The following is a 15,806-nucleotide window of genomic DNA, read 5'->3' on the forward strand; positions in this document are numbered from 1 at the left end:
TAAGAGTGACAATTTCAATTTGGAAAAGAATGGAAAAAAGCAGCAGAGAACACATTTCACAAGAGAAACCAAGGCTTAGGCCACCACTGGCCTCTTCACACTGAATTGTGAAGTTCTCAACCTCTTGTATGAGTGAACCTTTGCCAACCATATGGAACTGACGATCACACTAACTACATACGTATACAAGTGAGGTCCTGCTCAGTGAGGGTTGGGCAGCCCACACCAACCCCTACAGACCTACGTGTATGATTACTGAAGGAGAGTGTTATAGTGCTACTGAATTCCACCTACCAAGAAGTGCTCACAGCTGTTAAACTATCCTTACTAACACCACCAGTCATTTTAAAATGGATCATTCTCAGCCATTTGCAGCTGGGCTAAGACCAGCCTCTTTCCAACCAATAATTAATTTGAAAGTCTACTCCATGTTTTCCTCCTCCTCCTCTTTTTTTTTGTGTTAAAAACTTTTGTTAAGCAACCCGCCTTCCCTATCACCATCTGCAGAGCCGTCCCTAGTGAGTGCAGGGTCCAGGGCAATACATCCACTACGGTGCCCCTTTGCATTCTTGATATATATACAGTGGTCCCTCAGTTCACGAATGCTTCGGTTCACGAAATTTCGGTTAACGAATTACCTTCCATAAGAATATTCAATTCGGTTAACAAAAAAAATTCGGTTAACGAATTCCTTACGAATTTTTCCCAACATGTTTTCGCGTGCTCATCAGCTGTAGTATTAGTCCGCCAATACAGTAATCGGTTCTAGGGCTTAAATTCAAGAAGGTTGTACTATTCAATAATTTTAAAAGTTTTATATTAATTTTTTTAGTCATTTTAACAATTATTGAACATAATTGAAGTACAGGAAACTAGTTTTTAGCGCGCCAAACAGCCACTCAACACACCAAGCTTGGCGTCAGTTTGTGTATCTGTTCAGTGGAGGGAATATCTTGTTTGAAACTCTCTTAAACATTAACTATTTTTCCATTTTTGCAGTCAAATTATTGGAAATTTTGAAATATATTTTACAGATTGATAATATATAGCGCAGTGCAGTGTTGATTTAAAGAAAATATTCTTTATTTACAGCAATAAAACTTAAAATTTCAGTGTTGAAATTGAATCCAGCATGGCTCCAAAGAAATCGAGAAAAGTTATTTCAATCCAGGTAAAACAGGAAATAATAAAGAAACATGAACAGGGCATTAGAACAAATGTGCTTAGTAAAGACTATGGCATGTTGGCATCAACTGTGTCGACAATTCTTGCACAGAAAGACAAGTTCAAGGAAGTGAAAGTGAGAGACAAATCTACCAGACTGTTTATAGGTAGATCATTGATAGCAGAAACAGAGAGGTTACTTCTCATTTGGATCAGGGAAAAACAAATGAAAGGTGATTCAGTTTTGACAGAATTTATTTGTGAAAGAGTCAGGGAGATTTACGAACATTTAAAGGAGGATCAACCTGGTTTTTCTGGCACAGAGTTCGAAGATTTTCGGGCAAGCAAGGGCTGGTTTAAAAAATTTAAGAAAAGAAGTGACATTTTCAGTGTTATTAGGCATGGTGAGGCTGCCAGTGCTGATAAAGAAGGAGCAGCAAAGTTTGTAGTGGAGTTTAAGAAACTGGTGGATGAAGAAAATTATCTTCCACAGCAAGTGTTCAATGTGGACAAAACTGGGCTGTTCTGGAAGAAAATGCCCAAAAGGACATTCATCACCAGAGATGAAGCCTCTTTACCTGGGCATAAGCCCATGAAAGACCGTCTCACTCTATTGCTTGGTGCCAATGCTTCAGGGGATTTCTGACTGAAGCCTATGCTTGTCTACCACTCTGAAAACCCCAGGGTGTTCAAGCAACAAAAGGTGGTAAGAGGACAACTTGGAGTTTATTGGAAGTCCAACCGTAAGGCATGGGTGACAAGACAGCTCTTTAATGTATGGGCTGTTGAGGTGTTTTGCCCTTCTGTGAAGAGCTACCTAACCACCGATAAACTCCCTTTGGAGGCTCAATTTGACTTTGTCAAAGTGTTGTTTTTGCCTCCCAACACTAAATCAATCATGCAGCCAATGGACCAGAATGTGATCAGCAACTTCAAGAAGTTGTACATGAAGAAAATGTTCAGGAGGTGTTATCAGGCAACTTCCACTGACTCTGAACTAAAACTGGTACAGTTCTGGAAGACACAATTTAACATCCTGGAGGCTGTAAAATAGATTGTGTCCTCATGGCTAGATGTCTCCATTAGATCCCTCATTTCTGCATGGAGAGCACTGTGGCCTTCAGCAGTTCATGATTTTGAAGGATTTGAGGAAGAAGCAGAATTGAACAAGGAGACTGTGTCCATTGGTCAGTCATTGGGCCTCGAAGTGGAGGAGGATGATGTAGAAGAGCTTGTGATGTCTCATGAGCAGGAACCTACTCCTGATGACTTGCAGCAACTGGATGAGATGTTAGAAGCTGACAGTGGTGAGGAGGAAACGGAAAGTGATGACCATATGTCTACTTCAGATTTGAAAGATGTTGTTGACCACTGGGAGAAGTTCAGGAAACTGGCTTCAAGGCACCCAGATGTGGAAACAACAGAACCTATTTTGTGTAATGTTGTGGACAGAGTGGTCTCCTTCAAAAATCAGTTAATGATGAGGAGGAGAAATGCCCCACAAACAAAAATTGACAGTTTCTTCACTAAAGGGCATCGGGAATAAGACGCTAACCTTCAGCCTTCCACTTCAAGAAGGAGAGAGGATGTTCCTGGTGGAGATTCTGTCAGTCCAGAGGTTCCTGACATTTTCATGGAAGGTGACTCACCTTCCAAGAAGCAGTAAAATGCTTCTCCTCCACTTCCACTTCCTTCTCTTCTCCCTTCTCCTCCTCCACCTCCCACTTCAAATTCACATCAGCATCATCATCCAGGAGCCTTCTACACACACACCTCATACTATTACTATGCCAAGTGTTATGTAATTTACTATGATATCACATCTTTCATATAGTTTCCCATTTGACAATCTTCGCCTGTAAAAGTCTTCTGAAAAGTGTCGGTTTTCACCATTTTTGGGAAACACATAATTTTCAAGAGATATCTTAACAGGTCCCTTTTCTACCAAAATATCAATTGTCGTAGTGTCCAGTAAATGTGGCCAGTTGGCTGGATCACATAGATCTTCATCATCATGACCGTTAGCATAGGTAGAGCTGTCCATTTTAAAAGCCTTAGTATTTTTTTCAGTACTCTCCTCTTCCTCAGCTTGAACATGACCCACACTATCACCATCACAGTCGCTCAGGTCCTTTTATGCACTAGTTTCTGAAAACACATATTTTTCTAGGGAACCTTTCATTGACATTTCGATTTCTTCTCTCTTCCCATTTTCTGCCTTTTCTCTGCACCCAAGATGTATGTTCTGTCTCTATCTCTATCCCTGCTGGCCATGGTTTAATAAAAAAACGAGGGCTGTGTACAGGCATCCCCCGCGTTACGGAAGGGTTCCGTTCCCGGAAAATTGACCGTATCGCGAAATTCCGTAACGCGAAACCTATTTTCCCATTGACCTCCATTATAAAACTGGAGATGCGTTCCTAAGGAATTTTTTCGGCCCCCAAAAAGTAATTCAAGCACTTTTATTAATGAAAATAAACATTTATAAACACATACAATACAGTACATTAAATAATTTATGATATACCTTCTTAAAACACCAATTTAGGGGTTAATATTGCATAATATTGCATTATACAGCTATGTGTATGTTTCTTTGAGTGCCCCATCATAGGAGTCCGTTTTCTCTTAATCTTAAGAGTGCACCAGGGACTACTGTATTATTTTTTAGTGGTGACACAGAATTTGATATTGCAACTGGGGTTGCAATTGTTGAGGCAACTTAGGTATGTTTGATTACAGTTGGAATGTTCGAGATCCATTGTGAGTGATGTTTAAAGCTTCAACTGTCTTTATAGTTGGTAAAACTTGACAAGTCTGTCAGTCTGAATGGCATGTGTGAGGCCTTGTGTTTGTACAACCGCTAAATATATAATGTTATGGTAGTTATCAGAAACACACATAGGCATGACGAGGTTTATTACAAAGTGATGAAAAGGATACTGTGCAGTGGGTAGTCCACAAAACATGTGCTAGCCATGTCTCTTTATTTGAGTGCCGCGTCATAAGAGTCCGTTTTCTCTCACTTCAAGGCCGCCTGAGTCGTCCGTTTTCTCTTAATCTTAAGAGTGCACCAGGGACTACTGTATTATTTTTTGTGGTGAGACACAATTTGATATTGCAACTGGGGTTGCAATTGTTGAGGCAACTTAGATATGTCTGATTACAGTTGGAATATTCAAGATCCATTGTGAGTGATGTTTAAAGCTTCAACTGTCTTTATAGTTGGTAAAACTTGACAAGTCTGTCAGTCTGAATGGCATGTGTGAGGCCTTGTGTTTGTTAAAATTTACCCCAATTTCCGTAAGGGCAGATTTACGGGCCGTAACGCGAAATTATTGGTCATAATTTACAAATTCCGTAAGAGCGAAATTCCGTAACCCGGGCTTCCGTAACGCGGGGGATGCCTGTACTACAGTAAAATAATGTATATCAACAATTTCACAAAACACAAATCACAGACAACTGGAGATTTAGAGTTTAGACAACATTAACAGGTGACCGCTGTCAACCTCCTCACTCCTCTTTGACAGAGAGCACAGTAAAGAATGACATTGTTCTCGGTCCGGGTGGTAAGATGGGGTGGCTTAATCTTACCTTTGACCTCATGTCAGCAGATGCATTGCCTAACTGTGCTGGCCACTAATCCTTCAGGTGGTCTCCTGAATCTGGGTGGTAAGGTGAGGTCAGCTTAACGCAGTCACTAATTCTGGTGTTGAGTGAGGTAAGGGCCGTGAGGCACCCACTAGAGCGGCCCGGGGTGGTCGCACCGGTTGCCATACCCAAGGGATGGCTCTGACCATATGTAATTTCTGTCATTTATATTCACTGTGTATTTTCCGACTTTATGCCATTTTCTCTCAAAAACCATTAATTATTATCATTATTACCACCCACCAACCCAGTTCTTCATATATAACACTTTGAAAGATAAGAACAAAATCAAACTACTGTACTGTACTAAACCCTTCATAGGTCCTCTTCTTCGCTCATTTAATCACCACAAAAATGTTATCTCACAATTTTTTTGTAACTATTTCATCCATATAAACAAACTGTATGGTTTAAAGTATAATATGTTTATACAGACACACCGAACATATATTTCATGTTGAGCACATCAATCTAGCTCAGCATGTCTTGGGTTCAAGTGTAATGAAAGAAGAACTTACAGGTATAGTGTACATAAGGCTGTAAAATGGTGAGGATGATGATGAAGGCAGGTCAGGTTATGTCAGATTAGGTTCACTATACAGTACTGTACAGATGTTGACTGTTATACGATGGGGTTAGAGACTCTGACAAGCCATTGTAAGGTGATAAATCGTAAATCAATATTAACAAGTAATGGGAAAATAATTCCGTTCCTGAGACCCTGAAGAGCCAAAGTTAGTCATAGCGGTTATTTTCCCACTTGTAACTCTTGGTAGACGTACAGAATTTTTTATTTATTAATTTTTTACTTTGTTACATGCTCACACAATCTTTCATACAGAATGTGCTCAAAAAAGTCATCATAAGGTCAAGAACATGAAGGGAATAAAAATTTCTTATGTGCGGGAATTAACACAGACAGCGGAGGAGGGGAGGAGTGGCATGGGGGATTACTGTTTTGTGTCCCAGGTGGAGTGAAATGAATGTCATATGGCAATGCAGTATTTTTCTTTTATTTATCATTATTATTTTCATTTATTCCTCATATTATTGATACAGTATTTATTATTTTATACAAAGAATAGCTTCTTCCACAGAGCCTCCCACACATCACGAGTGAAGCGCAGGTGTTACACCATTCCGAGATTGCATCACCATAACTCGGAAAATTGCGAGTTAATGCACATCCCTTTTTTATGGCAGTGACAATGCAGGAAAAGCATTCGAGTAGCCATCAGGTAATGGCCATTGTAAATCTGATCTTAGCCATTGCAAAACGGTATTTGGTGTTAATATCTGAACATCCTAAAACTGATCAATAATATGCCAATCAATCACATGACGGTCAACAGCTGTACAGTACACACAAAGGTCTTTCTTGCCTGTCTGACTGGAGGGTGAGGAGTTCTGCCTATCTACCAGCTGTTGTTGTTGTTGCCATCGTAAGAGGTGGTGTCTCTTGGGTCGCCCTGGCCTGCTAGCTGCCAGTTGCTCACTCAGGGGTGGACTAGATGGTGGAGCAGGTTCTGGGGAGCCTTCTCTTGGTAACTGCTGCTCTTCTTCTTGACCCTATATGTATATAAACAACAGGTCAAGTTACCATTATACAGTATGAGTGAGAATTAACCGACACATTTTAAACTACCGGGTATGTAAAATTCTGCAATTATTATCATACACCATTCACAACATACATAATACATAATACACAACATACATAATAAACAACATACATTATACATAATCCACAACATACATAATATACATCATACATAATACACAACATACATAATAAACAACATACATTATACATAACACACAACATACATAATATACATCATACATAATACACAACATACATAATATACATCATACATAATACACAACATACATAATACACAACATACATAATACACAACATACATAATACACAACATACATAACACACAACATACATATTACACAACATACATAATATACATCATACATAATACACAACATACATAATACACAACATACATAATACACAACATACATAATACACAACATACATAATACACAACATACATAACACACAACATACATAACACACAACATACATACATAACACACAACATACATAACACACAACATACATAATACACAACATACATAACACACAACATACATAACACACAACATACATACATAACACACAACATACATAATACACAACATACATAACACACAACATACATAACACACAACATACATAACACACAACATACATAATACACAACATACATAACACACAACATACATAATACACAACATACATAATACACACCATACATAATACACAACATACATAACACACAACATACATAATACACAACATACATAATACACACCATACATAATACACAACATACATAACACACACCATACATAACACACAACATACATAACACACAACATACATAACACACAACATACATAATACACAACATACATAACACACACCATACATAACACACAACATACATAACACACAACATACATGACACACACCATACATAATACACAACATACATAACACACAACATACATAACACACAACATACATAATACACACCATACATAACACACAACATACATAACACACAACATACATGACACACACCATACATAATACACAACATACATAACACACAACATACATAACACACAGCATACATAACACACAACATACATAACAATACATACCACAACATACATAATACACACAACATACATAACACACAACATACATAATACACAACATACATAATAATAATAACATACATAATAACATACATAACACACAACATACATAACACACAAATATACATAACAATAATAAACATACATAATACACAACATACATAACACACACCATACTAATACACAACATACATAACACACAACATACATAACACAAAACATACATAACACACACCATACATAACACACACCATACATAACACACACCATACATAATACAACATACATAACAATAAAACATACATAACACACAACATACATAACAACAAACATACATAACAATAACAACATACATAACACACAACATACATAACACACAACATACATAACACACAACATACATAATAATACACAATAATATAACATACATAACACACAACATACATAACACAAATATACATAACACACACCATACATAACACACACACAACATACATAACACACAACATACATAACACACACCATACATAACACACACCATACACAACACAATCATCACATAACACACCATACATAAACACACAAACATATAATACACACACCACAATATAATAACACCATACATAAACACACACCATACATAACACACAACATACATAACACACAACATACATAACACACCATACAACACAACCATACATAACAACAATAATACATAACAACAAATATACATAACACACACCATACATAACACACAAAATACATAACACACACCATACATAACACACAAATACATAAAACAAAAAACATACATAACACACAACATACATAACACACACCATACATAACAAACAACATACATAACACACACCATACATAATACACAACATACATAACACACAACATACATAACACAACATACATAACAAAATAACATACATAACACACAACATACATAACACACAACATACATAACACACAACATACATAACACACAAACATACATAACACACACCATACATAACACACACCATACATAACACACAAATATCACATAACACACAACATACATAACAACAAACATACATAACACACAAACATACATAACACACAACTACACATAACACACACATACATAACACACACACCATACATAATACACAACATACATAACACACAACATACAATACACCATACACAATATACATAACACACAACATACATAACAATAATAACATACACAAACAACATACATAACACACAACATACATAACACAATACCATAACACACACCATACATAACACACAACATACATAACACACAACATACATAACACACAAACATACATAACAAACATACATAACACACAACATACATAAAACACACCACATAACACACAACACATAACACACACCACATAACACACACCATACATAACACACAACATACATAACACACAACATACATAACACACACCATACATAACACACAACACACATAACACACACAACATACATAATACACACACCATACATAACACACAACATACATAACAAACACATATAACACACAACATACATAACACACAACATACATAACACACACCATACATAACACACAACATACATAACACACAACAACATACATAACACACAACCATACATAACACACACCATACATAACACACAACATACATAACACACAACATACATAACACACAACATACATAACACACACCATACATAACACACAACATACATAATAATAAACACATACATAACACACACCATACATAACACACAACATACATAAAAAACATACATAACACACAAACATACATAACACACAACATACATAACACACACAACATACATAACACAACATACATAAAAATACAACATACATAACACACACCATACATAATACACAACATACATAACACACAACATATACATACACAACATACATACACACAATAACACACACCATACATAACACACACCATACATAAACACAATACATAAATAAAACATACATAACACACACACCATACATAATACACAAAACAAATACACAACATACATAACACACAACATACATAACACACACCACATAACACAACATACATACACACACATACATACACAACATACATAACACACAACATACATAACACACACCATACATAACAACAACATACATAACACAAACATACATAATAATAATAAATCATACATAACACACAACATACATAACACACAATCATACATAATACACAACATACATAACACACAACATACATAACAATAATAACATACATAACACACAACATACAACACACACAACATACATAACACACAACATACATAACACACACCATACATAACACACAACATACATAACACACAACATACATAACACACAACACATCATAACACAACATACATAACACACACCATACATAACACACAACATACATAACACACAACATACATAACACACACCATACATAACACACAACATACATAACACACACCACATAACACACACCATACATAACACACAACATACATAACACACACCATACATAACACAACATACATAACACACAACATACATAACACACACCATACATAACACACAACATACATAAAACACAACATACATAACAATAATAACATACATAATAACACATACAACAACACACCATACATAACACACACCATATAATAATAACACCATACATAACACACAACATACATAACACACACCATACATAATAAACAACATACATAATACACAACATACATAACACACAACATACATAACACACACCATACATAACACACAACATACATAACACAACATACATAACACAACATACAACACACAACATACATAACACACAACATACATACACACAAACAAAACATAACACAAAAACATACATAACACACACAACATACATACAACACACAACATACATAACACACAACATACACACACAACATACACAACACACAACACATACACACAACACACACACCACATACACACAAACATACATAACACACAACATACATAAAACAACATACATAATACACACACCATATACATAACACACAACATATACACACAACATACATACACACAACATACACACACACAACACATAACACAACATACATAAATACAAACACATACACACAACACACATACACACACAACATACATACACACAAATACATAACACACAAACATACATAACACAAACATACATCAACACACACAAACATACATAACACACAACATACATAACACACAAACATACATAACACACAAACATACATAACACACACACAACATACATAACACATACAACATACATAACAAAATAAACATACATAACACACAACATACACAACAACACACAACATACATAACACAATAAACATACATACAACAATAAACATACACAACACACAACATACACACACAACATACATAACACACAACATACATACACATACACACACACAAACATACATAACACACAAACATACACACACAACATACATAAATAAACAAACATACACACACAACAACATACATAACACACAAACATACATAACACACAAACATACATACAACCAACACACAATAACCATACATAACACACACAAACATACACAACACACAAACATACACAACACACAAACATACACAACACACAACATACACAACACACAACTACAATAACAAAATAACACACATAACACACAAACACACATAACACACACAAATATACATAACACACACCACATACCACCACATAACACACACATACAACACACACAACATACATAACAAACACACAACACACAAACACACATAACACACAAACATACATAACACACACATACATAACACACACCATACATAACACACACACCATACACACAACACAATAACCATACACAACACACACCATACACAAACACACACAACCATACACACACACACACAACACAACTACACACAACATACACAACACACAACACATAACACAACATACACACACACACAACACAACACACATACATAAACACACCCATACATAACACAACATACACAACACAATAACCATACAACACACAACCATACACAACACACAACACACATACAACACAACATACAACACACACACACAACACACACCATACATAACACACACCATACACATAACACACACCATACATAACACACACCATACATACACAACATACACAACACACAAACATACATAACACACAACTACAACACACACAACCACAACACACAACCACAACACACAACACACAACACAACCATACATAACACAATATACATAACACACAAACATACATAACACACACAATCACATACATAACACACACCATACATAACACACACAACATACATAAATAATAACATACATAACACACAACATACATAAATAATAATAACATACATAACACAATAAACATATAATACACAACATACATAACACACAAATATACATACACATACACACACCATACATAACACACAACATACACACACAACATATACACACACCATACATAACACACAAACATACATAACACACACCATACACAACACACAACCACACATAACACACAACCATACACAACACAACAACTACACACAACACACAACCATACACAACAACATACACAACACAACAAACACACACAACACAACAAACATACACAATACACACATACATAACACACACATACACAACACACAACACACATAACACACAAACATACATAACACAAAAACATACATAACACACAACACAACATAACACACAACATACACAACAATAATAACATACATAACACACAAATACATACATAACACACAACATACATAACACACAAACATACATAATACAACACATAACACACATACATAACACACAAACATACATAACAATACAACATACATAACACACAAATATACATAACACACAACATACATAATAATAACAACATACATAACACACACCATACACATACACACAACATACATAACACACAACATACATAACACACAACATACATAATACAACATACATAACACACACCATACATAACACACAAATATACATAACACACACAACATACATAATACACAAATATACATAACACACACCATACATAACACACTACATACATAAATACAAACATACATAATAAACAAATACACATAAACACACAACATACATAACACACAACATACATAACACAACATACATAACACACACCATACATAACACACAACATACATAACACACATCATACATAACACACACCATACATAACACACAACATACATAACACACAACATACATAACACACACCATACATAACACACAACATACATAATACACAACATACATAACACACAACATACATAATACACAACATACATAACACACATCATACATAACACACACCATACATAACACACAACATACATAACACACAACATACATAACACACAACATACATAACACACAACATACATAACACACAACATACATAACACACAACATACATAATGCACAACATACATAACACACAACATACATAACACACAACATACATAACACACAACATACATAACACACAACATACATAATACACAACATACATAATACACAACATACATAATATACACAGTGGAGGTACACACACTGTTTAAGACCACTGTGTGCCAGTTCTCCACCACCCTTTACTTACACTTCTTTTTATTAAAGATAATAGTAATGTGGTGTAAATTTTCCCATTGAGAAAATGCACAGTAAGGGTTTAATAGACCATTAATATGTGCACTGTTAACTCCATTAATGTATGCACTGTTAATTCTTAACTGGTGTATACTTCATAAATGGAAATAAATTCTTTGTCTTATTGTTTGTGTAAATTCTTCCATTCAACAACAATATCAGCAAGAATATATATTTTTGTCACGCACATCTCCATAAGTCAATTTATAATGAATGCCCTGGAACTATACTGTAATTATTCGGGTAAAGCTATTCTTATACAGTACAGTAGTTACTTTCCCATAACTCTACTTATAAAAATTCTAAAACTTTACTTCTACTAAATCCTAATATTAAAGATTAATTTTGAAGTTTTTTTTTAAGCCAAGTAATGCAACTTACTGCACAACTCTTTGTTTTTTCTTGACTAACTTGAGATCAACTTGACTGCTGCACACGGTGTGCAGCAGTCAAGTGTGCAGCACACCCCTGTTACAGCCCTGTAAAATTAAAACCTTTGAATGTCTATTAAGAGGTGCACCAGTCAAATCCTCATTCCTACATCACTTCATGTAAGTCCACATTCTCTTTCTAGGCAGCCTACATACTGTACAATACAGTATACATGAACAACAGGGCAGGGCACTTGAAGTGTGGTGTTCAAAGCAAGAGCTTCCTAGATGGGCATTATGTCTCTTCCATTATAAAGAAAGCAGTACTGTATTGCTAAAAATTTAGTTTTCAAAGGAGCTTCTGGTCTCAAGTTGTTAAATAGTGCATTTTGGGGCAGTCAGCTCCCGGGTTTAAACTTGACAATCACATTTTTAGCTCCGTACCTCTTTTAATGACACAAGACACATCGTACCCTGCTAAGATCTTATATGAAATAAAAATTCAAATGTCACAGCCTAATGAACAATCTGAATTACGTTTACTTGTATACACTGTATGATATATATTACAGTACAGTACCTAACCAATTGTGCTTCAAAACACTGTTCAGATTTATTCAAATTCTTTTTCATCAGTGCTGGGTTAGACTGCGATAAATTAAGTTAGGATAATGCGGCCAGAATGGGTTAGGTTAACGTAAGCGTTGGGTGTATGAAGATTGTACTCTTTCTTACTCACTGCTGTCATCTCTCTCACATAAGATAAACTATAACAGATATGAGTTCACAGTTTCAAAGCCATGCATGTTTTGCATATGAAGTACAGTATAAAATATATTACAAGACTTCAAAAGTACTGTAAAAAAAATAAAGCTTTTCAAATAATGTAAAGATTCTAATCCACAACTAAATATCAAATAGCTACTGTAGTTAGTTAGGTTCACTGTGAGGCACTTCATAAAATGTGTAACTTAAAAGTAAACAAAGGAATTACCAACATAGTGGAATAAATATGCCATAAAATTAGAGTACTGTACCTGATCTCTCCCCGCATCACTAGAAACATATCCCAACAGCCGAGCATCACGTGGAGAGGTGGAGTAAAACTCAAAACTTGATGCCAGTGCCTCATCCACATGTCTGTGTCGTTCCCTGATTGTTTCGTAGGCACTCTCAGAGCCTGAGCTCGTCCACGGCCTTGCTGACCCTCTTCTTACATCTTCCTGAGACTCTGTGTCATTAATGTGATGGTGGTGGTGCTCATGGTCTGACATAGACTCACTAGGGTGACTGTCACGGTCATCCATGTATCCAGGAGGCTGATTGGCTACATGAAGAGTGCCTCGTTTATCCTTGTATAACCTCTCCGACCTTGTTGTGGCAGGCCACCAGTTGACAGAGCCTCTATATCCCTCGCCTAAGTCTTCATCATGCCAACTTGACCGTCGATCCCAAGTTGAGCGATGGCTGACATGTCGAGGGGAACACTCATCAGACGTGGCAATTGCAGACGAGGTTCCCTGACTCTTCCCTACTTGAAGATTAACACCCCAATCCTGAGGTAAAGTTGCTGCAACTGAAGCTGATTCAAAGTCATCCTCTGTCTGGTTCTTTGCTGTGGTGCCCACCTGTTTTGTTGCTGCAGCCTCTACCACTGGACTCATAGAGCCTAAAATTGATCAAAATATTATATCATAAAAAAAGGGAAATAAAACGAATGCAAGTGGAGAGCAAAAAATGCACATACAATTATCATGGGCATTAATATACAGGTGTCTGAACTGAAACAATCCTGGAGAAAAATTAGAGGAAATAAAATTAATAGACAGCTGCAACAGTCATAGACTCATAAATGACCATTATCAATAAAAATAATTTTAGCTTACAGAATCAGTACAGTACCTGTATATGTAACCCAAATGTGAGTCATTAATTACTATGTTCAAATTACCCTCTCTTATATGTAAACAGCATATTGTTATGTAAAAAAACATCATCACCCAATTTCTAGTAA

General features: G+C 35.7%; 1 protein-coding gene across 1 annotated transcript in view; it reads right to left on the reverse strand.

Moving 5' to 3' along the window:
• Positions 1-15,806, reverse strand: part of LOC121863292 — a gene marked incomplete in the record, with an annotated part of 62,193 nt that overhangs the window by 27,460 nt on the left and 18,927 nt on the right. Inside the window, 2 exon segments of the mRNA XM_042361881.1 lie at positions 6,201-6,387; positions 14,830-15,461. Of these exon segments, the coding sequence (XP_042217815.1) occupies positions 6,201-6,387; positions 14,830-15,461 (819 nt within the window).

The sequence above is a fragment of the Homarus americanus genome, unplaced genomic scaffold (genome assembly GCF_018991925.1).
Source record: "Homarus americanus isolate GMGI-L3 unplaced genomic scaffold, GMGI_Hamer_2.0 scaffold46197, whole genome shotgun sequence".
Taxonomy (NCBI): Eukaryota; Metazoa; Arthropoda; class Malacostraca; order Decapoda; family Nephropidae; genus Homarus; species Homarus americanus.